The sequence below is a fragment of the Saccostrea cucullata genome, unplaced genomic scaffold (genome assembly GCF_032062105.1).
Source record: "Saccostrea cucullata isolate Sc308-1 unplaced genomic scaffold, CSIRO_AGI_Scuc_v1 ctg52, whole genome shotgun sequence".
NCBI classification, from domain to species: Eukaryota; Metazoa; Mollusca; class Bivalvia; order Ostreida; family Ostreidae; genus Saccostrea; species Saccostrea cuccullata.
This window is the reverse complement of record NW_026931531.1, coordinates 235,717-260,773: the sequence shown is the minus strand read 5'-3', so window position 1 is coordinate 260,773 and position 25,057 is coordinate 235,717. Positions and strand designations below refer to the sequence as shown.

General features: G+C 32.6%; 3 protein-coding genes across 5 annotated transcripts; 1 reads left to right on the top strand and 2 right to left on the bottom strand.

The window, feature by feature from the left end:
• Positions 1 to 671: 671 nt before the first annotated feature.
• On the bottom strand, positions 672 to 2,297 carry LOC134232885 (MATH and LRR domain-containing protein PFE0570w-like). The gene is made up of 2 exons (XM_062714865.1): positions 2,065 to 2,297; positions 672 to 1,300 (listed from the first exon to the last, which is right to left on the bottom strand). The coding sequence occupies exons 1-2, from the start codon at positions 2,187 to 2,189 to the stop codon at positions 688 to 690; spliced, it is 738 nt and encodes a 245-aa protein (XP_062570849.1). The 5' UTR covers positions 2,190 to 2,297; the 3' UTR covers positions 672 to 687.
• A 3,874-nt stretch (positions 2,298 to 6,171) lies between these two features.
• On the bottom strand, positions 6,172 to 12,611 carry LOC134232884 (RNA 3'-terminal phosphate cyclase-like). Of its 3 annotated transcripts, none has more exons than XM_062714864.1 (12): positions 12,457 to 12,611; positions 12,103 to 12,203; positions 11,413 to 11,556; positions 10,781 to 10,904; positions 9,515 to 9,573; positions 9,059 to 9,200; positions 8,208 to 8,238; positions 7,751 to 7,838; positions 7,578 to 7,636; positions 7,376 to 7,470; positions 7,067 to 7,171; positions 6,172 to 6,878 (listed from the first exon to the last, which is right to left on the bottom strand). In XM_062714864.1, the coding sequence occupies exons 1-12, from the start codon at positions 12,589 to 12,591 to the stop codon at positions 6,792 to 6,794; spliced, it is 1,170 nt and encodes a 389-aa protein (XP_062570848.1). In that variant the 5' UTR covers positions 12,592 to 12,611; the 3' UTR covers positions 6,172 to 6,791. The 3 variants fall into 3 exon arrangements, with proteins under 3 accessions (XP_062570848.1, XP_062570847.1, XP_062570846.1); XM_062714863.1 differs by lacking the exon at positions 8,208 to 8,238 and adding an exon at positions 7,944 to 7,974 and having other exon boundaries at positions 12,457 to 12,610; XM_062714862.1 differs by lacking the exon at positions 8,208 to 8,238 and having other exon boundaries at positions 7,751 to 7,869.
• A 31-nt stretch (positions 12,612 to 12,642) lies between these two features.
• On the top strand, positions 12,643 to 23,285 carry LOC134232883 (uncharacterized). The gene is made up of 13 exons (XM_062714860.1): positions 12,643 to 12,829; positions 14,281 to 14,484; positions 14,913 to 15,088; positions 15,476 to 15,635; positions 16,514 to 16,637; positions 16,821 to 16,941; positions 17,065 to 17,236; positions 17,427 to 17,602; positions 19,006 to 19,140; positions 19,855 to 19,899; positions 20,008 to 20,145; positions 22,831 to 22,944; positions 23,062 to 23,285. Exons 1-13 carry the CDS (start codon positions 12,733 to 12,735, stop codon positions 23,227 to 23,229), a joined length of 1,830 nt encoding a protein of 609 aa, XP_062570844.1. The 5' UTR covers positions 12,643 to 12,732; the 3' UTR covers positions 23,230 to 23,285.
• The last annotated feature ends 1,772 nt before the right edge of the window (positions 23,286 to 25,057 follow it).

Sequence of the window (25,057 nt, the reverse complement as noted above, 5' to 3'; positions counted from 1 at the left end):
TTTGATTTGTTTCTCCAACAGAATTATTACCATTTAAAACTCCGTAAGTCTCAAATATCTGCAATATGCGTGTAATTTTCAAATTTTAGAAATTCATAGAATTTTTAAAAAACTAACTGTAACAAATATATTTGAAACTTAAAGCAGTGTTTCAGTCGTGGTAAAGTTTACGATTGGAAAACTCATATTTGACATTTAAAATATTATTCTTGTAAGACTGTAGTTGTAATCTGGACACACATCCCTGTATCCGCCAACTCATCAAGAAATAAAGGACTGTTCAAATCATGTTTGTTTTTCAATGTTATCAGCCTACCCCCGAGTTTTTAAAACAAAAGTTTCTTGGGTTTCTTTTTTCAATCATTGCTAAAATTGTGTCATGTATTTTTTTCATTCTTTCAACATCATCAGTCTATCCTCGTGTCTTTAAAACAAGTACGTGTATCTCTTGGGTTACGTTTTAAAAATCATTGATAAAATATCCTTAAATTGTTTCCTGTAATTCATTATGTCTTCTGCAGAGTCATATGAAGATTCAATTATAACAGTATCAGTAACCTACTCCTTGTAAAACCTGAACCAGCCATAAAAAATAAGATAGTTATTCAATTTTTTTTTTCAGTAACATGAAACAAGCTTTCTGTATACAGATTAAAAAGGAAAATAATATCTTTTAGTTCTCAGAGTTTACTCTAAAATTACAAACGATTCTGTTGTCATTTCAGGAAGTTCTTCATTAACAGATGTTGTTACTTCATCTGTGAAATCATCATCATCGCTATCATCGAAGTCATCATCGTCGTCAACATCCTCAGTGAAGTCGTTAGACGCATCAGATGTATTGTCAGACACCTCCGATGTATCAGCGTCGGTGGTATCTTCCTCTGGTGGCATCACCTGTGTGAAGTCTGACTCTAGCCCCTCCTTTTTGATCAGCTCTCGGAGCTTCTCCAGTTGCTCGCTCTGCAGACAGAAACAGCTGGGTCTCTTATGCATCCATTTCTTCATTTTCTTTATTTTCCTCCATTTCTGACGTCTCTGTGCTCTGTCTCCTTTACCAGCGCCCCATCGTCGCCTGTGGATCATTGAATGACTATTCTCGTAACTGTTCGATACCTCGTCCGTCTTATCTTCGTCAGAATCATCTGTTGTCATCATACCACGACGTTTCTTCATCCATTTCATTTTCCTTTGGCGCTTCCTATTCATTTTTCTCTGTTTCCTAGACATCCAGTCGTTTTTATACACCGACCCCTCGTCATCGTCTTTGATATCGTCATCGTTCGCCATCATCGGATCTCTGAAAGAAAAAAATGAAAAATTAATTTGTAATTACATGTATAAAGAAATTTATAAAATGAATTGACGATACTACAAAGCATAGAGAAATTGTGCAGTTTTCTTTCAGAATGCTGTACCAGTTTTTTTTCTGTAAAATATAATAGCTGTACAGTGTACGATTTTTGTATCAGTGGTCATCAAAAATGCTCCTAGTGCTGAAATTTCGAGATACATATACCGGTATATATTTAGCAATATATCATTAATTAGTTTTGCTCTTTGACTTACTTAGTATTTGTTTCAACTATGATTGATAACTTTTAAAATAATTATTTTACAAGAAAACTCGACATTTCTATCTTTACTTGTCGGACACAGGGGTTAATGAGCAACACAATCACTTTTTCAACAAACATGCAGCTCGATTGCGCTTTTGAATTCTTGTAAACTGATTTAAAGTTAAGTTAATATGGGAGTTAATTCCTGCAAAATAGAATTTTTCTTTTTTGCTCATGTATGAAATTTTAATAAGCTTAATTTATAAACCTAAAATATCTAGTTTTGATTTGGTTAATCATCAGTACCACCTTTTCCTTGGCTATAAGGATAAAATCGCACTCATGTGTCAAGTTCGTTTTTAAATAAAATACACGCCAAATTATCATTGCATTCTTCCTAAGGAGATTTCAGTCCCTCTCTATTCTATCTTTGTAACTGGATTTTTTTTTTTGAAATTACACTTGCAGTGTATAGAAGCAAGAAATTAAAATCTAGCAGACTTACCCGTGACTTGCCGACTGTAGTGCGGCGAACTTCTGCCTCCGCCATTCTCGTCTGCGCCCGCCTCGCCGAGCCTCAAGTACACTGAGTACGGCCAGCACCAGTAATAGAGACAACCAAACCTTCATCTTAATGATTCCTGAGTTCTGCTGTACCGTCTGATGGACTTCTATTTATACTAAGACTTGTCCGAGTTTACGTAGTTTTTGATCCCCATCACGCGGGGTTGTTTTTAGGAAATTGTTTACATCCTGAGTATTTTGAGTGTTTCCTCCCCGCTGCTTTGTTCCAGTTTCTGCCCCCCTTTCACATGTCTTACTGACCAGTGCCGGGTATGGTTGGCCGTTCTACTCACAATTATTTATTTTTAGTCCACTAAAATTATTTTTACTGCAGTAAAAATAAAACACTGGCCAATGCTACTCACAATTAAATATTTTTACTCCAGTAAAAAAAATTTACTCCAGTAAAATTATTTTTACTCCAGTATCATTTTTACTCCAGTAAAAATCATTTAATTTCTTACTGAAGTAAGATTACTTTTTGGCCACATTACTCACATTTAATTAATTTTACTGCAGTAAAAATAAAACACTGGCCATCTAACTCACACATTCATTATTTTTACTGCAGTAGAAATATAACACTGGCCTTCTCTACTCACAATTAAATATTTTTACTTAAGTAAAAATCAACCAATAACCAAGTATGTTACAAATTAGCATTTCTAATAAATATTGGCGGTAATGGCGTATACAAGACATCACCTTGAATTAGAAAACACTAAAGAAGAATTCTTAAGACGAACAAAGCAAACCATCAATGACTGTATACGTTTATCAGCCACAGATAACCTTGAAGCAGAAACCATTGACAGCATTGTTTTAAGGTAGGCATCATAAATTTGCATATTTATCTTGTTTGTTGGCGGATCCAAGATTTTTTTATGTGTTGTGAGAAAAGTTATATTACTCAAGACCTATCGAAAATTTTCATCATGTTCATATTCCAGCTGTTATTATTTTGTACTAAAACTCAGTATCTAATTAAATATATTTTTTGTCAGGTTCTTATATTCGGCAATGGGTATCATGAAAAATTATTTTTATACTCACGGATCAATAGATCGGGGCGCATATTGTTTTTGTCTTGTTTGTTTGTCTCTCGGTTGTCAACAGCCACGTAGCATCGTTTTTGAAGGGGGGGCAGCCCAGAGAAAAAAAATTTCACTTACCTGAAGAAAGTTGACAAGAAAAAAAAAAACAAAAAAAAAAAAAACAAAAAAGGAAAATTGTCCAAAGTCGGGTAGTTTGACAACTTTTTTCAGTGTCATCAAGTTCTTTCAGTACCAATTTTTAGCATTCAGTACTACATTTCCCTTATATAAATTTCCTGTAGTGTACAGAGGGGGTGGGGGGGTGGGCTACCAACCTTTCAATTTCAACCTGTCATGCAGTCTCGAAATCTCAGGCAAAAAGTCATCCGTATCTGAACCATCCATATTTTCCATTTGACGCGTATTACATACCGGTTTATATATTACAAAAATCGTTACTTTTGCAAATGATATATTTTTTTCCTATGCAGAATGCTATAACAGAACAGGTCCAAAACAGAGTGGAAGTATAACTGACTCAATTCAATTAAATTCGATGCATTGAGTCAATAAAACAATTTTAGAGAGTTGAAATGTCAATCTCAATCAACATTAATTTATAGAGCAGGAAATGACAAAAATCAGCAAATCCCATTCAAAGGTATACCAGTGTAAGATCTGGCTATAAAATTTGATAACAGCCATCGGCAAATGACATCGATATCGTGAGACTGAGGAGAGAGATGTCAGATGACGAAGCATTACAAACACGTGCAAAAATTGCCCCTAGAGGTCAAATAATTTAAAAACAATTAATTTCCACAAATGTGAAGATCTAGCCCTAAACTGATTTCTATTTTGTACTAGCTAACAATTTTTGAAAACTTAAATAGAAAGTACCTAATATGAATTGATTTACTTGGCAGTTTGGATATTGAGTTAATTAAAAAACCAAAGTTATGATATCAAAAGATGCGGAACTGTCTTCTATATGTTTATCATAGAAACTTTTTCATATCATTCAGTCTATAATTTCACGAGAAAAACTTCTTAAATTATATACATATTGCTGCTACTGTTGGCACAGCCAAATATTTTAAGTTGGGGACACTATCAATTACCAGAAATTCCTTGACAAGCGGAAAAAGGCATAAGAAGTTTAATTAATTGATCTCTCCTATAGTATCACTACATGTTTTCTATACTCTTAATATATTTTTTAAAGATTATATTGTATACTGTATATCGGCACATCCGTACAGTATAGTCCATTTGCAGTTATATTCCCTGTCTTAGGCGTAGGAAGCACATTGAAAGTCTATGTATATCATGTCATGTGTAAACAGTCTGGGGAATTTTCCCCGTTGAGCTATGAGTCACCAAATATCTAACATGGACTGTGATTGGTTGATTTTCACTTGAGTAAAAATATTTAATTGTGAGTAGAAATGGCCAGTGTCATATTTTAACTGCAGTAAAAATATTTTTACTGTAGTAAAATTAATTAATTGTGAGTTAAATGGCCACATTGTATTTTTACTCCAGTAGAGAAGTAAATTATTTTTACTGGAGTAAAAATAATTTTACTGGAGTAAAAATAATTTTACTGGAGTAAAAATATTTTTACTGGAGTAAAAATATTTAATTGTGAGTAGCATTGGCCAGTGTTTTATTTTTACTGCAGTAAAAATAATTTTAGTGGAGTGAAAATAAATAATTGTGAGTAGAACGGCCAACCATAGCCGGGGAATGCCCTAGCTGTTGATGTTGTGCGTGCGTGTTTTGAATTATGATACAGGGAAGCAGGGGGGAGTTTTATTGACGCTGGTGCAGATGGCCTTCTGACTACAATTATATGGAATTTTGTTTTTGCTGCTGGTGCTGTTTTCATATCTTCCATTTGTTTTCATTTCAAAGACCTGGTGACTCATTGACCAAATGTGTCAAATAAAGAATAAGATGCTTACAATTACCTCGTAAAATTCCAGAAATATATTTAGATATATTCTCTGACATCCGAATCTTAGATTATATGAGATAAAATTACGTTGCTGGTTAAATAAATAAATATAAAGAGTAAAAAATATATATCTTTAGGCACAAACGAACAACAACCACAAAAGTCCCTTACATTGACCTGTCTGCAAAAGTAAAAGAATTGGAAGGCTCTAGGCTTTCAAATTGAAAAACAAAAAAAAAACACGAATATTAAATGCGGTAACACCCAGTAATTTCAAAATGAACGATTTGAGACAAGCATAAATATTTTAAATCTTTGAAAATTTCTAATTTATGACAATACGGAATCGAAATTTTTATGATAAATTTACACCAGTCAAAATTCTTAGATGAATAAATTATTATATTCTTCCCAAATGATCAATTTTTATCGTTTTAGCTCACCAGAGCCATATTTCTGATCACTGTATATCCTAGCGTTCATTTGTTTATTTTAATCTTCTCAAAAACAACTGAACCAATTTGGCACATAGTATTTTTGGGTAAAGAGGATTTTAAATTGTTCAGAAGGACCAAGTTTACTTCAAAGATAAAGAGAAGTTTGACAGTGTCTTTAAAAAATCTTAAGAAACAGTAGTACTGGGCCAAAAAGGACTTGACATAGTGTGGATTCTAAATTGTTTAAATAAATCATACCCTCCTGGAGGGTCACAATGGGGGCGAGATTCTGTATATACATGTATACTGGGATACCAATTTTATTTATCCCTTGTTGGACATAGAGCCCCCACAACAGCCCTTTATCTGTTTCTATCTGGGACTGCATGTTTGCCTTCTCCCCATTACATCGATCTGTATTAATCTTAGTTATATCAAAAATATCCCGAAAAACAACATGGCCAATATTAATCAAGTAGCATTGTAGCCCATGTTTTTTTTTTTTAATAACTATACATGTACAAATCTACATAAAAAAACTAAGAAATCTTTGTTGTTCAATGTAAGCATAATTCAACACATACACTTTAAATGTAAAAAGAAAATTGACTCAGTGCTTTTACTATTTCTAACTGCATTTTATTCAATATTTTGCCCGTCAGTTTCATATGCTGCATGAATTACTGAGTACATATCATTCAGAAAGAAATGAATTTTCTAAGAATTTTTAATAATTTACAAAGCCCATTGTAAGTCATGTGATCATGTGCATAGATTACGTTCTAATTTTATATGACCACATTCTTCTCACTGCTTTTCTTTAAGTGTCTAGATGATTGTCTGTAAGGACATTTATCCTGAAGTATCTGAAGTGAAATCACAAGACACAGTTCTGACATAATGATTCATGTCATCATGTGATGGAAGGTTGTACTTCTCACCAAATATAAACATAACAATCCAAATAAAGCACTAATTCCAAGAAGTCCTAGAGAATATAAATCTGTATAATTGTTCACTGTTAACATGAAAACATAAAAGTTCAGATCAATTTCTTTCCTTTCTTTGTTGTTTATAGACAGAAATTAGCAAGGAATGCAGATCTGTTAACTTTTTCTGTTGGTAAATCCACACATTTGTCAACAAAATAAACAGAAATCCATTCTTCGGGTTGCTTTTCTTGAAAGCATGTCTTGATAGTAGAGCAGTTTTATGACATTTCTAAAGTTTCTGGGTCTCAACTATTGTCTTTAGCTTTTAAACCCATTCCTTCACATCTAATGATTGTAGAATTCTTTGTCAATTCTTGCACTTCAAATTTTGCCTGTAATAAAAAAATCTTTCTTGGTTTTGTTCCATTGTAAATAAAAAACCCACATATTTTTCTATTTCTAAAACTAGTTAAAATATTGATCAAACATGTGAATTGTAAGCATAAGATTTGATCTTCATTTATAAATCATTTTAACACCCCCCCTCCTTCACTTTTGCAGCAAAATATCATGAGCTTGCCTTTGTCATCAATGAAGCAACATGTATGGCGGTTTCAGTGTGTAGGGATAATGGGCCACACAGGATTTCTGATTTCCCTTCAGCTACTGCCATCAGAACTATCAGCTGATCACCAAAAATAGGGAGAAAATCATGAATAAAATCTCTGTTTAAAGTCCAATTTTCTAAAGAGATAAAATTGAATGATTTTAACAAACTTACAAATGAATGTTGTTCTCCTCTTGAATGTTATTTAAGTTAAAATTGCTGAAAGTTAAGGAATAATAAATACCATGTGATTATACAGATAAATATGATATTCCCTCTGACCTGATCTTGTAGAAACTCGTCGACACAGCCGCCATTATACAGGTTGTTAATCAGCATGTCCCCTGCCTCCTGCCCCACCCTCTCAGCCGGCTTACCTTTTGAGGATTTAAAGATAACAGAATTATAATACAAGTAATAATGCAAGTATTTTTATTCAAATAAATTGCTTGAAATTCATACAACCATTTTACTTTATTTCTACCTTTCTTCCCCAGAGCTGAGCCTGCCAGCAGACAGCCAGTGCTTGTTTCTGCCACAACTCTACAATAGGTCAGTAATTAATTACATTGTAACAGAGTTGACATCATACAAAATGAAACGTTTTATGAATAAGAACTTAATAATGACATTGAAAAGTTGTGAATGGCCACTTACATAATTCCACACCCGACTCCTATTGCCTCAGATTCTTTACACACGTCTATCTTGATGGGGACCCCTCTGTAGTGTTCTTTGATGACACCTGTAGCACACTCTGCCATAATATGAGCTACCTATAAAAAAACATACAACACCTGTAGCACACTCTCTCATAATGTCAGCTACCTATATAATAAATTTATGACACCTGTAGCACACTCTGCCATAATGTGAGCTACCTATATAATAAATATATGACACGTGTAGCACACTCTGCCATAATATGAGCTACCTATAATATAAATATATGACACCTGCAGCACACTCTGCCATAATGTGTGCTACCTATAAAATAAATATATGACACCTGTAGCACACTCTGCTATAATGTGAGCTACCTATATAATAATTACATGACACCTGTAGCAATTCTGCCATAATGTCAGCTACCTATATAATAAATATATGACACCTGTAGCACACTCTGCCATAATGTGAGCTACCTATATAATAAATATATGACACCTGTAGCACACTCTGCCATAATGTGAGCTACCTATATAATAAATATATGACACCTGTAGCACACTCTGCCATAATGTGAGCTACCTATATAATAATTACATGACACCTGTAGCACATTCTGCCATAATGTGAACTACCTATATAATATAAATATATGACACCTGTAACACACTCTGCCATAATGTTAGCTACCTATAAAATAAATATATGTCACCTGCAGCACACTCTGCCATAATGTGTGCTACCTATATAATAAATATATGACATCTGTAACACACTCTGCCATAATGTGAGCTACCTATATAATAATTATTTGACATCTGTAGCACACTCTGCCTTAAAGTGAACTATCTCTAGGCCCTATATGTCACTTGTAGCACACTCATAAGAGACATTGCATCAAAGCAAATGTAAAGAGAATATCATTCATGGCAGCAATAAAGGGAGGTAAATCTTCTTTAAGTTATTGAATATCAATACACATGAGTGTAGAGTTGTCTGCCAATCTTCCTCCTTCTTGAATCTTTAAAGTTTCATGTTACATGTTATGTTTGATTAGAAAGCCCATAGGCACTATCAGTCTGGATGATGAGAAAACTAGGTCTTTAAACAAACAGTCCAGATAAAAACACTTCTGAAAGTCCTGATACTAGTAGGTTGTTAATATTTTCAATCTAAAATGTGGATGATTTCAATGTTTCGATGAAATATTAAGATGTGAAAAGTTACATAATTAGTGAATGTTGTGGTTTATATTTGTAGAACTAATTTATTTAATTACTGATTTATTATCCATACCTTTTTAGGAAGCACCCCCGCTACAAATGAGAGCCCAAATATCCTGGTGACTGTGCCCTGATCTGTCATTGTGACCCCACGTAGACCGGAGCAGGGGGAAACCTTTACATGAACCTCTCCCCCTCCCTTAGGAAAAAAACCTCTACAATTTAAAGAAACATTATCTCTCCTAAAATATCTATTTGAAAGCCTTAAATATTAGAAATGATGGAATATAAACAATTAGTGCTATTTAATATTGTCACAATTAATTAAATGTGATATCTAAAGTATATCATTTTATTGACTAATTTCTTATAGACAGCTGAAGACATGAGTGAAAACCTAATTTTATGTTTTCTTAGATTTGTCTAATGGCGAAGGATGTTCAGCATACATGTATAAGAAAAATGAAAATTTGAAGGAAGATCAGTGGTAACAAGTTTAAAAAAGTGCATCTTTAATATTTTCACTAACCTTCTCTTAATTTCACCTTCAAAATGAAGTCCAAAACGTGCAGCTATTGGTCGAAATACCTGCAATACAATCAGATTAAGGTCAAGATCTAGTAAATGAAAGGTGCCTACAGATTTATCCAACTTGAGAAATAAATTCCTTTATTGATGCTTTATAACTTTAGCCTTGTCAAATAAGGTGTTTCGGGGCATAATTTGTAGGTAAACAAGATGAAAAACTGTATTTCAAACTGTCATTTTCAATGAAAAATTAAGAAAACCAGTCATGAATATGGGAGTTTTTTTTCATATTCGGCAAAGGAAATGTATCCAGATTGCCTACAGTCTCTCAGAAAACAGTAATTAGTATGTTCACGGCCTTCTCTTTAAATCAATATCAAATTTAATATAGGTATCCAGTTTACTTTTCATATGATTTCAAATTGAATGACATGAAAATACCCTATTTTCTACATAATTCTGCTAAAGCCGTAAAGTTTCACTAACCTTCTGAAATTGATTATGACGTCATAATGGATCTAGCACCAAAAAATTAGTCTCAAGTTATTTACTAGATCTTGACCTTAAAATGCAAGTAGATAAACAAGATGTTTGTTCTACACCATCGTCGCAAACCACAGCCAAAATGTACGATCCTCTCCCATTGTGGCTGTGGTTGCATGAGAAGATTATATGAATATTTCGTAGCTCATTAAAATATTGACCAATGCGAGTAAAGCATAGTCGGATAATGAACTTTGGTGCGACCTTTCAATACCAAATCGCAGTGTACGAAATACTGCTGAAGTAAATTGTTGATTTCAATTGCGATGGAAACAAAACTTGTCATTGACTACATATGACGTCACAATAGGGAGGCGTAAATATTCAACATTACGCCACTTTTTGTGATCAAGCAGCCATGGGTATGAGAGAGCTATAAGCGGATTCCTGACTGTGGCTTGAGATGATGGTTCTACACAGGTATGTTTCTATTTTTGTAAATATTCAACCTTATATATAACTCTTAATCCCACCAACACACATACACTGAATCACCATTGTTAACATTTTTATAAGTTTGGTCATACTTTAAGGTCAAGGTCATGAAAAAAGAAATTGAAGCCTTTTTGAAAAGAAAAAGATCTTGTCACAGGTCTACTCTTAATCAAAAATCATTCATGACCAAGGTTCAAAGTTTAATGTGACAGACATATGAACAGAAAGACAGAGTGGACAGATGAATGAAATTTAATGTCTCCTTGCTTGCTCAGTGCAGGACGTTTACCATTAGAATATAGTCAATTTGTGGGGCCATTTCAGCATTGGTTCCCCCAATCAAGGACATGTGTACATCTCCATCGCTGAAGAAACAGCAGGGCACAGCTGCCTGCATCAATAAACATATACTCCTACAAAACAGAAAACATTTCACTCCATTCATAGCACAGTATGCTGAAAACTAAAATAAAGACATGATTTTATAAGAACTAAATTTATCTACTTATATTAATTCATTAAACAGTGACATGTTCCCATTATCTAGTGAATGGTCACAATTTTACATTCACTTTTTTTTCTATTTTGTTTTTGCTATATTCTTTGTTTAAAATTGTATCATAGAAAAAAATATGACATTAAAACTTATGGACAATCTTTAAAAAAAAAACAATTTGCCCTCTTCCATCTTGGTTAATAGGTAGAAGTAGGGAATCTAAAAAAAAAAAATAACCTCAATGCTGAATTTTCAAAATTTTCTGAAATTAGAAGTATTGATAAAATAAAATGGGATGGAAAAAATCCCTAATGAATGAAGAAAAAAAATCTTTTACAAGAGGTTTGAAAAAGGTTTTTAAGTTATGAGATTTATTGGCAGTGGGTCGGGGAGTTTAAAACAGACATTTTTCTATAAATGCCTACCCAGCAGTTTTAGTGTCAGCTTTATAGGACCCGGCCTTGACCTTCCCTGGTATAAAGGTCACTTCTGTTGACCCCACAGCTCCATTTTCCAGCTTTCCTCCACATATTTCTGAAACAAGTTGCAGTCCTGTGAGGTGTTGAGGTCTAAAAAAAAATTTTCTTCATTGATTCTCATGAAAATTCATTTACACATATCTAAGATACTGTACGTATACAAATTTATTGTGTCATATGATTACACTAAATTTGATTAAGATATCATCCCATAAGGCATTATTTAATTTGGCTACCATGGGCAATTAAATGGACAATCAGAAAATAATTTTTTATGAAATAATGAATTATTTGCAAAATAAAAAATAAATCTTCCCGACTCTCCAACACATATGGGAGCCAGATGAAACTAGTCCCTTGTCAACTTGCAAAATACAGAAATGAGATGAGCCTGTCACATATCATCAGAATGCAGTGTTGATTAGGGCACATAAATAAGTTACAATTGGCTGATCTCATTAATGACTATATAGGGCAAGGGATGTGACTGAAATGAGCTAATAATAGACAAATTCCAAACATTGAGTATTAACATGTGTTGTCATGGACCTCACATAAAATAATTACCTAAAGCAGTCTGCTAAAGCATGTGCTCTATCAATGTATCTGCACAAAATCCTTTGGTTTATTATTTACCTGAGTCCAGGTTTATCTCTCCCTGCCCTTATTTTCTGGACACGAATCGGTTGATTTAGTAAACAGCTTAATGATGCAGCATTCCTTAAAATTTGTCCACCCTAAAAAAAAAGTAAGCATCATTGCAAAATTTTGCTAAACGTTGAAATTTATAAATATCTAACAGTTTTATAGGCATAATTATTTATTTACAATGAGCTAAACAATTTTTATATGTGTTTCAATATATTATACTTAATGCTGTACCCATCATTCTCAACATTTTACCCTATCATGTCAATGTTGGACAATGCCACAATGATCAAATGATAAGAAAACAGTTCTTGGTGTATTAAAATGGAATAAAATTCTTACCCCTTCTAGTACACTGCCATCAATATCTAAAAATTCATGCCGAACACTCGATGCCATCCTGGAAAATTGTGATTTACATGTGTAAGTACATATAGATTGCACAACGCTGATAAATCGAAAGTGAAAATAACACATCACATTGCAAATCCTCGGGATCGAGGTTCATGTTTCTACTTTCGATTTCATTATTTACACAACATTGCGACATTCATCATTTCATGTTTTTGGGTAAAGCACAGTCTTAATTTATTTAGATGTCAACGAAACAAAAGGAATATGGAAAATGATGAGTCTGTACGTCTGGCAACTGATGTACTGCAAGCACACGAGAAGTTACATCTTAATCTGAAAAGGACTCACAAACACACGGATGGTGGGTTTTTCTTTACCTCACTTGATCGAAGGTTTGATAAAGTTTATCGCTCGTCTGTCTGTAAGTTGACCATTTTCTATTTTTATATGAACATGTAAGCCAATTTCAACCAAGCTACAAGAGGATTTAACTTTGTTCGAGGGAAGATCCAAATCCTTCCCTTTCATATTAAATCCATACATATAACTGAGGAAAAAAAGTTATTTAAAAATCTTCTAAGAATGAATAAAAGCTGGAGACCAACACAATGAGGTTAAAATTGCTGAAGATTCTTACGTATGGATACCAAAGGTATTCAATAGGGTCTGTAACTAAAGTTGTAAATGTTAAAATATAAAACAGATCGCCAACACTTTGTGAGAATGCAGCAGTAAAGATTTATTGACCGGTTTCAACCTGAGGCGGTCGTCATCAGAACAATCAAGCATTTAAGGGGGCCGACTATAGTTTTATTTTGTGAAAACTACAATAGCGAAACTCTTCATTTTTATACCATATATATATATTAACTTCAGTGTACATGCAAAGTTTTTACTTATATTTTTGAACATAGAAAATAATGAAATTAAAATTATATAGGAAAATGCCAATTTTTTGCACTTTAAAGCAAATTATACAAATACAACAATAGACATTTTGTTCAAACTATAATATTTGATAAGTAATACTATATTATACAATATATATAAGAAACACAAAATTCTACCGTCTTGTTACCAGAGGGGGCATCTCAAAATGCAAAAAAATTAGCAAATTTTACTATTTTTATAGAGTATTACAAAATATGACGTACACAATGGATTCACATGAAACCATAACAAAAATATTAAGATTATACTTAAAAAATTCTATGTTTTAAATTTCAAGTTCGTATGTTTCATCATTTTGAATAATATTTTTATTACCCCTTTACATATTTAATATTCCATTTATTTAACGTCAAAAACACACTACAACGATGTCAACCTACCTATCAATTGCAAACTCGGTTAAAAAATCAGTTATATCAAATTGTAATTACATTTTTATACCTATAATTTCTTAGTTTTGTTTAATTTTGATAATTAAGCGAAAAAACACTTTGTGAGAATGCAGCAGTAAAGATTTATTGACCGGTTTTGACTTGAGGCGGTCGTCATCAGAACAGTCAAGCATTTAAATATATCTGTTGAAGTAAAAAATGTGTATGATGTTGCTATAAAGAAAATAAAATGCAGACTGTTTTGTACATATGCGGACTTGCTTAACAATGATACTTTAAACAAGATATAATCAGTTTACGCTTCCTCTAAAGTCTCAGTCTACTGAAACAGCTTGAACTGCCACAATGATGATGCAACAGAAGAATAAAATCGGATTTTTATCCACACAATTTATGGATGATTTTATTAATCATAAAACAATTATTTTATTTACTTACTAAATCTTAAGTCAGAGAAACTATGTTTCAGTGTTCCAGAAGTCAGTAGACACCCTTGATAATCTGAGGGAGATTAAAGGTGAGCTAGATGGATCAGCTAGGAATTTTGACTCCCCCAGTGTCTGTGAGGACCATCTCCTGGAACTCCGACAGCAGGTGCTGATGCATATTCCCTACTCTGTCTCCCCAGAGAACAAGCAAAAGTTCCAGGAACTCATCAGCAAAACATTTGAAGGTGAGAAATAATTAAAGCATTTATGTGAAATAATGACAAGCCATATTTTTAGGTCACCTGAGTAAACTCAGGTGACCTATAGCTATCTGTTTTTGTCCGTCGTCGTGCATCTTCCATCATGTGTTAACATTTGATCATTTTCAGCTTCTTCTCTGCAACAGCTCAACCAATTTCAACTAATTTTGGCACAAATCATCTATGGGTAAAGGGGAACAAAAATTGTGAATTTCATGGTCCCTGCTTCCCTGGGGCCCGAGGGGTGGGGCCAAAACCACTAAAATAAATACTATCTTTAAAATTCTTCTCCTTTACTCCAGGACATCAAGCAGTTAAACTGTTGGCATGATTTAATCAGCATTGAGTCCTCTACCAAAAGGTGAGCAGAGCTATTAAAATGTTGTTAAATATCTTACCTATTCCATATACAGGAGCGGAGGTTTTATCGGCCGTCCTTGTGACGTGTCCCTGGTACCAAGCCAGCCAGGACGAGCGAGGGGAGCAGGCTCGACATAATGTCCTCTTCATTGTTTACCTGTCAAGTGACCACCAATTCCTAGCACCAGTTAATCAACATGTATTAAATGAAAAATTTGTCCTGGATAAGGTACTATTCATTATAGATTTGATATATTTTACATGTTTTTTTTATCTGATATATAAAGAAATGACAGTCTTTTTGATGAATTATGAATTGCAAACTGTTCAATGAGTTTTCAAATATTGCTGTAAGTTGGACTGAGTGTGATACTAATAATTTTACAGTTTTAACAACTTTACATGGGGGAAAAATTTCACCCTAGCTGATATATTTTTGCCTCTTTTGCCTTCATCATATCAGATCAAAAGGCGTAAATGCAGTAGATTGAAACATTTAACTCACAAATTGAAACATTTTGAATAAAAATAATCTGCTCAAGAAACACCATTAAACATTAAAATTGGAAATTAATAATAATACAAGCCTTAGATCTGTAGAAATGTGTTGTTTCAGGGCTGGCTGTGTGCTATAGAGCTGTATCACTTTGTGTATGCCATTGTGAAGGGTAGAACCAGATGTGTGGAGGTCCTGTATTGTCCTGACTCCGCCCAGTTAATACAAACGGACCAATGGAAACAACTGAAGGAACAGCTGGAGTTTTCCAAAGTTACAAGTAATGTGTGCTACACTAAGTTATTGGTAATTTTTTTTTTATACATTTAGAAAACAGAAAAAGAATTTTTTTTTGCATTTACCTGTTTAAGTTAGCTGCAGAACTGTAATCTCTCCAAAAAAATATATATTGAAATATCAATACATTTATTGAACAATGTGCTGTTTCTCAATTTATTTCTCCATGTTTTTATACTGTCATCTCAAAATATTACTAACCATATGTTCCTAACACATTCTTTCACTGTTTCAACAACAAAACATTCCTTATAATTGTTGTTAATAGCCCTCCCAGCCCTGAATTGAGATCATTGAAAATTTCGTCTATTTGTACTGCGCCATTTGTTTGCAAGATAATTCGGTACTACTAATTCAGATGCAACAACACAGAGGAGTAAGGAATTTTTTTAAATCTATCTTTTTGTTGATTGCGGTAAGAATTTGGAAGAATTAATCCAGAACTAAGTGCAACTTTTTGTGCTCAATAAATATACAGTTCTTACAATGGGTGACACTGTAGCTCTCTGGTCTGTCAAAATATTTTTTATGGAGAGCTACAGTTCTGCAGCTACTGTTTAAGTATAAAGAAGAAAAAAATTAAAAATCACTAGTTCTTATTTTTAGGATTCAAATTGTTATCAATTTTTGTCCTTTTGCTTTTTTAACCCCAATTAAAATTGATTGAAAAATAAATTATATACTTTAAAAATGTACATGTATTAGTTGTGTCATGTGCATTGATAAATTTAGGTTTTTTTTAGGTTTTATTTGCATATTCTGTTTTCAGTACTCAGTTAAAGTGGATTTTTTTTGGTATTTTTAGCTATGTGGAAGATTTTATTTGTAGAACACAAGTTTATATGGACAATTCTTTTTTAGAACTCAAGGGCTATGTGGAAGCCTGTAAAGGTCAGTCAGTAAGTGGTATTGGAAAGAAAGGAAAGGATGGCAAGTTCCGTCTGGTAGAGTCGACCACATTTCACGAGTTCTGCAACAGCTTCAGGTGATGACAAATCACTAACTGATAAAATGATTGCAATATTTAGTAAAAATTACATGTACCTTGTGTAATGATAGCTGCTCAGTAATCTGAGTTGATGCATTTTTTTGTTGTTGAAATTTTGAACTTTTATCTTGTTATGCATGTTAAATTAAATCACTTCTTCTGCGACTTACCTTTTTTCAGATTGATGAATCATTTGTACAACATCTCTGCTGATTTACCACCATGTACAGATCCCTCACAGCTATCCAGTCTTCCTGACATAGCTGTTAGAGGAAAGGAACTTCTATACAGCCTTTATAAGGTATGGGCATTGTCAAACTATTGAATACTTTCTAACAGTAAACACTTTCATAAAAATTAAACTTCTAAATAAATGACTGCCCACTTAATATTCTATGGATCATAAGACACTGGTTTGTTGTAGGACCCAGACGTATCAAAGAGAGATATATTTGACCTACTTGTCCGGTGGCGGGACTCGGTAATTTCAGATCTCAAAAACCTCCAGTACACCAATCAACAGGAAATGGAGGAAATCATAGGAAAATGGCAGATAGAAACAAGACTGAAAGGCAGGAAGATCTCCGTCCCTAAAGGTAAGCTGTAGAGCATGGCCATAGATTAGTGGGGGGAAGGGTGATATTAAAGTACAAAGATCTTACATAAGTTTTGTTATACCAGAATATGATTAGATGTACGTGGCAGATTTGACAATGTTTTCATTAATGTATTAAGTAATTTACATGATAAATTGTGTGTGTATTTTAATTTGTGTAATTTATAAAGTGCTGCCAGATGAACATTCTTCATTGACAAAACAAATGCAAGAGATTGGTGGACAGGTTGCTAAGTTACAACCAGAGCAAATTATTCTGATTGCTCAGGCAGGCAGTCACATGTACGGCCTAGCCACACCCACTAGTGATGTGGATTTCTTGGTTATCTATTCAGAACCTTGTCAGGTAAGATTTAAGTTTAATATTTGTTGACATCATACAACTTTTTCATTTCATGAATATTATTTTAAAATACATAATTTACATTGTCGGAACCCACGGGTTTTCTCTCTGTTACACTGAATAATAATTTTAAGGTGGCTCATTACATCCACAGTTTATTTTAGATTTCAATACAGCACCACTTATAATGTAGATGTCAAATATCCAGATGAGGGTATTGATATCATAAATATTTTTTATAGAATTTTTTAGTTTTTGTTTTATTTTAGTGAAATGTTTTATTTCAGGTGTATTATTCACAGAATTTCAGAACTTTCAGTGTCAAATGATGGGTATCTTCTTAAGACAAGTACACAAAGTGAAAATACCTCATAATACCTAATAATAATTTTATTAGAAAAAAATAATTTTCTCCTAGAAAACAATTAATGTCATTATTTTTTTAATCTATGCATAAAACATTTTTAAAATGTGTTCTGAAGAGACAAGGAATGTATTTCAATGAATTACATGTGTCAAATTGAATGAAGAAAGGTTAAACGAAATGAAAAATCCAATTTAAAAAATATTTGGTATAAAAAGTCCACTTTCAAGAGTTATCTTTCCTAATTAGCCAAGACTCAAAACACTATGGAACGTTTGACATTACATCTAAAATTCAGAATAAAGCTTTAAATTGCCAGAGTATACATTTAAATCAAGAAAACAAATATATAAATTAACACCAACACAGTAAATAGCGCAATTAAATAAAATTTCAATTTCAACAAGGTTGTAGATTTTAACTCGAATTTCCTCCATACATACACGTCAGTGATTGATAGAGTTCACTGCATGCATGGCTATGAAATTGACATTACTTGTTTGGCGAAGATTTGATTGTTGCTTTCTTTTGTTTCTGCCTAAAAGCAATTCTTCTTGGTTTATGCATAAAGAATCCGTTACTTTGTTTTCACTGTTTACAACACCGCATGTTTCATCTATTTTTAAAGCGTTTTAAAGGTCAGGGTCATATTATAGAGGTGCCTATACGACTCGTCCCCTGAGCAGACCGGTCGACACAATGGAGGTTTATTTTTTTGTGTAGTACGTCATCAGAAAGTGGTGTAATGAGCCTCCTTAAATGCAGTGTAATGGAGAGAAACCCGTGGGTTCCGACGATGCATAATTTCTGAAACATCATTAAATTGTACAGGACTAGGCAATCATTAAATAGTTGCATATTTGCCCTCTCCTAACCAACTAAAAATTTCTTTTTTGAATGAATTGAAATCTTATTTTTTATTTAATAATTTTTTTTTTTGGTTGTTTGTGATAAAATCAAAATATGCTGAATATTAGTTAAATATAAAGAATATACAGTGATTTGCTTTTTTATTCTGTTTTAAAACTTTTTCAATTTCCAGAATGTGTTAGGAAGATGTAAAGAAATCAAGGATAATTTTGAAAGCCGAGGTCCATCCAAACTTCTGGAGTATGGTGCTTATGAAGCTCGCCTTTTCTGTGAGATGTTGCTCAAAGGAAGTGTTGTTATTCTAGAAGTAAGTTGCAGAATGCTACTTGTAAGTCACACTCTGTTAACATGTTATAAAGTAGAGCATAGAATTGAAAACTTTTTCTTTTAAAATTAAATACTTTACTGTGGCAAAGCCATTTCAAACAAGCATTCTGAGGGTTTTGTATTAGCAATACTAGTTCCCTTACAGGCAAGTGTAATCTAGTTCCTGTTAAAAATAAAAAATGCCATAACATTGAATTATTAATGCTATTGAAGCAGAACGAAATGCAAACTTGATCTATAACTCATCAAAGTAAGGTCACATACCAACAATCAGCTCATTAACTGCCAGTATTTGAAAAAAAAATTCCAAAAAACCTTAAAAATTGAAAGGGTCATAATTCCTTCAAAAATCAAAAGTCAATGAAGTGGAATGAAATGCAAACTTGATCTGTAACTCATCGAGATACACTGACATACCAAAAAGCAGCTCAATATCTGCAAGCTTTTAAAAATAAAATGTGGAAAACCTAGTGGGACAGAGGGACAGTTAGATGGAAAGACAGCTAGACAGATGGACATACCCAAGGAAACCTATAGCCCCTCTAGTTTCACTGTTTGGAGAATAATTTGCAGTTTTGCTTCTTTTTTATTGCTTGTACATTGCTCTCTAAACAAAAAAATATGTCTATCAAATTAGATTTCCTCTAAGTAATGGAGAATAATGTCAAATGTATATTTTGTTTTTATTTTACAGCTGGTATTTGGAGAAAATCACAATTACATGAGTGCATTATGGAAGGTATCTGTATATTGTGCAGCTTATGATAAAACTTCTTATTATACTGAGTATTGATAATTACAAGTGGTCTTTAATAAGTAGTATATGTATGTGTTTACTCTCTTTCAGGAATTAGTTAATAGCAGAAAAAACTTTTTGTCAGAAAAAGGAATTCAGCAATATTTAGGATTGATACAGAACAACTTAAAAATGTTGGAGAGAGATAAAAATGGAGGGGCCCCCAAGGATAGAAAGCTTCTGTATCAGGTGTGTGGACAAGATACTATAAATCACTAAAATATCACGACATCTTATTTTTGCGAGATAGTTATCATTTCTTTGATAGTGTGACAAAATTTTCAAGAATTGTGGTCCAATATAATCTTAAGGAATGCTATTATATGCAAGAATAAAATTTTTTGAGCACACTGTCTCACGAAATTAGGCGAAAATAACGTTCTCGCAAATAGTAATTTACGGTAACATTATCAGGTCTTTGAAGTTTAACTTGGTCCTTTCTGTTGCTTTCACCAAATATTCTTTATTTAGCATAAATATTGAATGCTTGCTGAAACAATACGAGGGTCGTTAGAAAAGTTCGCGGACACATTGAATTACGGAAAATCTATTGTGTACTGTGCAGTATGACCTATGTCTGAATTAATTCCTACATTTTGTTTATTGGTATGTAAAAAATCAGGTCCATATAATGAAATCTTGAAATTTTACAACGATTTTTACTATGAGGTCATGGGATTCACGGAGCAATCACTTGACGTAAGGTGACGTGACAACCAGATTTCAACCGGTTAAGCTTTCTCGCAGTTCTATAAATCTTTCATTTCTTCAGATTTTTCTTATTTTTTTTCTACTTTAAAATTGAATATCTATATAAAGACATGTTACTTTTCTTCTATATAATGTCTTTTGTACTAATTCGGATATTATTGAGATCTTTAAAAAAGGTATATGCAGTTAATCGATCAGGTATGGAAACTTTGCAAAACAATATAGGCGCAACGCAACGTCCATTCGATACGGGGGATATTGAATTATCGATGGAGTTAATCAGTCAGAATGTCAATCCTTCCATTCTTATGAAGCTACAACCATTTGTAAAATTGTCCTTTGTATGTGTAGGAAATTCCCGGCAGCATCTTGAACATTTTAATCTCTTTTTAGACATTTTCCAGTGTGCATACATAATATTTACTCAGTGCAGTGCTCCATGACGTTCAATGACGTTCCGATTTTTGGCCGTGTTTTTAAGCGTTGATCAGTTATAAACGGCTATAAAACTGTCATATACCCTCCAATTTAGTTCAAAATTTCTCCAAGTGACGTTTCATCAATACTTTAGCGGCAGGTAAAATATCATAAAACTCTCTGCGGTACAATTGTGCAATTTTTAATTGTAATATATATTGTAGCATGCTCCGTGAAGCAAGTTTTATCAAAATAAAAAAGCTTTATATTTTTCAATAATCGTCGATTTCTTGTATAGTTATTGGAAAAGGGGTAAAGATTTTATCTGGAAAGTATTTTTAGCGCGCTCACAATAGTGTGTTTTCTATGTATTTGTGAAATATATTTTATAGTTGAAATACAAAAATGATTTAATTAAGAAAATATTTTTTTGTGTGTTATGGAGTTACAAGTTGAATGAAATATTTGAAAATTTATATGAATGCCAAACGAGAATTTTATAAGAATTTACACATGTTTTAGTCATTTTATATCCCAAAAAACTCATTTAGACAGATTTTTTTCTCTATTTGATATGTAATCCAAGATATTTCACTGATACCCATGTGTTTTCTATATAATTTTATTTTCAGTACAAGCCCTAGATTTTGCAATTTACTTCTTGTTTTTGAAAGAAATTTGATTGATTTAGGAAGTAAGTCACAAGCCTTGAAGTTGGTTCAATACAGGACTGATTAGAAATTGTATTTGAAATTAGTCACCTTCCATGCTGTGAGTAAATATAACTGATTTTAATAGGAAACCTTCTTTGCTGTCAGTAAATATAACTGATTTAGGAAATGTTCATGAGTCTCATGCTATGCTGATTGATAGACCAGAGAGCTCAGAAATGCCATGTAATTTCAAAATATTATAACCATGTGTTCCTAACATATTTGACTTTTCCAGTTTCAAAATTGTTGTTAATGACCTGAAAATTCTGACATTTCGCTTACTGCCATTTTGGTTTCAAATCACTTTTTATTTTCAACTACGCTTGTAATTTTTTGACTTCCATTTTTTGCAATTGAGGTAAAAATTTGGAAAAATTATACTCGAGCAAAAAATTACAGTTTTTTCTGGGTGGCACTGTAGCTCTCCGGTCTATCAATATATATTTTTTCAGAGAGCTTCCTTAAGATTATATATAGTTAGCAATGACCACAATTCATGAAAATTTTTATTCACGTCTAATCATGCTAATAAAGAGTCAATGACCATCTCATGAAAATAAGGTGTCGCGAAAATTAAGTGATCTGCAGTATGTCACATGTAGTGATATTCTGCATATGGTGTTTATGTCTCCCAACTTATACACTACTCAAGAGCTTGCTCTGAGTATGATCAATTTTTGAACTGGGGCAGGCTGTTCAAATGTAAGTTGATATCACAGAAATTTCAACAACCCCATTTAGTCCATATTGATGCCCTGTTCAGTGAATTCTTCACTTTTTTCATGCATATTTGTTCCCAATACAGAAAACTAGCCTAGGAAATGCCAGTGAATAAGTAATATTGGTAATATTAGAGGTAGAACATCAAATGACAGACTTCGTGTCACATGACATGCTGTCAGTATACAAGTGACTTACAGGAAATGCCCAATAAGTCACAGGCTTAGTCGTCTCCAAGGCAGTTTAATTATGTCTTAAATACCTTAACATTTTTTATGTACTTACTGAATGCTTTGCTATATTTCAATTCAAGATATTCCATAAAAGTGATGCTGTTGAGCGAATGATGAATGGTGATATACCCAATGTTAGATGTAGTGGGGAACTTAGGGAATTCATCATGAATATCAGAACAAAACCACTAGAGGTAAACAATGAATAACAACAAATCAGATTTCTTGATGGTTTTGAAATCATGTTTAGTGCATTTTTTTTTAAATTAGGTATTAATAAGATTTAACATCATTTTGTGAAATCATTTCAGAATGACCTTGATAGGGATGTTCTGCTAACAAAGGCAAAACAGAAAGTTGATGAACTGTTTACAAGATTAGCAGCAAGGAAAACAAGACTAAAGGAAAACATGAACTTTATTGTAATGACAGACTGGTTAATGAATGTCAGGGGATTGAAATGTACCTCAAATGTATAATGGTAACATTAGCTAGGATATATCATATTACTTTGATTAGATCATCTTGTTGATTATTGAGATTTGCTAGATTCACTTTGGTGTTCATGAAATGTGTAATGTAAAAATTGTGTAAATTTTCATTTTGATCTTAAAATGGAAAAACAGCATAAATCTTTATCAAAATGGAATATATGTCCATAATTACAAACAACAAGGTTAGGGATGTGTGATTTTATTGGTATACCGGTATATCGCGATTTTTTTGTTGCGTGATACGTATTGTGATATGGAGACCTAAATACCGATATTTAGGTACATATTATAAAGTCCAGAAAGACTTATTCATTTATTTGTTCAATCTTTCAAATTACAATTATAGAAAGTCTTAAAAATGTTGTAAAAGGTGAAAAGAACGACATCTTATCATCCAAACATGATTAAAATTAAGGACATAAAAATTTCAAAAAAGTGAAATTTTGTTTTTCTAGCATATTTCTAAGAAAAATAATAACAATTCATTAAAAATCATTATAAAAAAATTGCTTGTAAAAATATCATGATATTATCGTGATATTTTGGGGGAAAATCATGATATATCTCGATACGAAATTTTTGGAGATACCCATCCCTAAACAAGGTACATGATTTTTATATATTGAAATTTTAAAATGCCTTTATTTATGATGGATTAAAACATATGAAGGTTAATTACGCTTTCATAAATTTAAAAATATTACAAAAACTTTCCCGTAAGTTACAGACCTGTAGCCTTTCTGTCTTGCTTTTTAGAAATGTTTGGAAAAGTTCTATATAATTGTATTTTTAAGTATGTGGTACTCAATCAAGATGTCCCAAATACTCAACACAAGGGTCACCATAGAATGAAGTTGTCTAACAACGTCGTTCGGTTCCAAGAAACAATTTTTAGAATACTTGGAACAAGGTAGTAACGTTTACATGTGTTTTTTGAAACCATAGCAAAGCTTTTGATTTTTGCACAGTACCTGACGTTACTTTTTTATGATGAATAAAAAATTCACCCCATATCTAATAAAGTGTGGGGTTAATTTTTTATATATAAGAAAAACACAGGCACTTGACGTTAATTTTTAACCTTTCTTTTAATTTATAAATAAAATAAATTCCTTATACTATAATGATAACTATTGTAGTATAGGGAGTTCTTTTATTTATGAAAAGAAAGGTTAAAAACGTCACGCGCCTGGGAAGAAAAATATGCAACATTAGGTGCCTGTGGATTTTTGTTGCATTTTATTGTGAACCAAACCCGGACATATTTTCTTGCTAACTAAGTTGCACAGGTGAGGTAAATTTAGTTGAAAATGAGGACATTAGATCACTTATTTTAAAAGGTCCTCATTATAGGGAACCCTGATCCTTCAACTGGCGTCGGAGTTTCAAAAATATTATATATTCTGTTGAAAATTACGCCAGGAGATGGGCTGTGTTACAACGCACTTTGAAAAATTACGCACTTTGAAAAAAATTTTCAAAGTGCGTTAAAATTGGGACCAATATAACGCACTTTGAAAAAAGTAAATTTTTTTCAAAGTGCGTTAATATCGACCATATTAACGCTCTTTGAAAAAAAAATGTAAAGATCGGTCAATATTCCTACAAATAATCGGTATGATATATAACAGATCCTGGTTGGATAACTTTTTTATGATAAAGTCACTTCAGGACCTGAGATATTGACGTTTTAAATAGTTGAGGTTTCGATTAAAATAGAAGGGAAAAGGGTCTTGAAAAAAAGAGTGACGATTATTTAAGATCTAGATTAGTTTCTTTTATTTAAATTATAGTCTTTGATAAGTAGATGTAA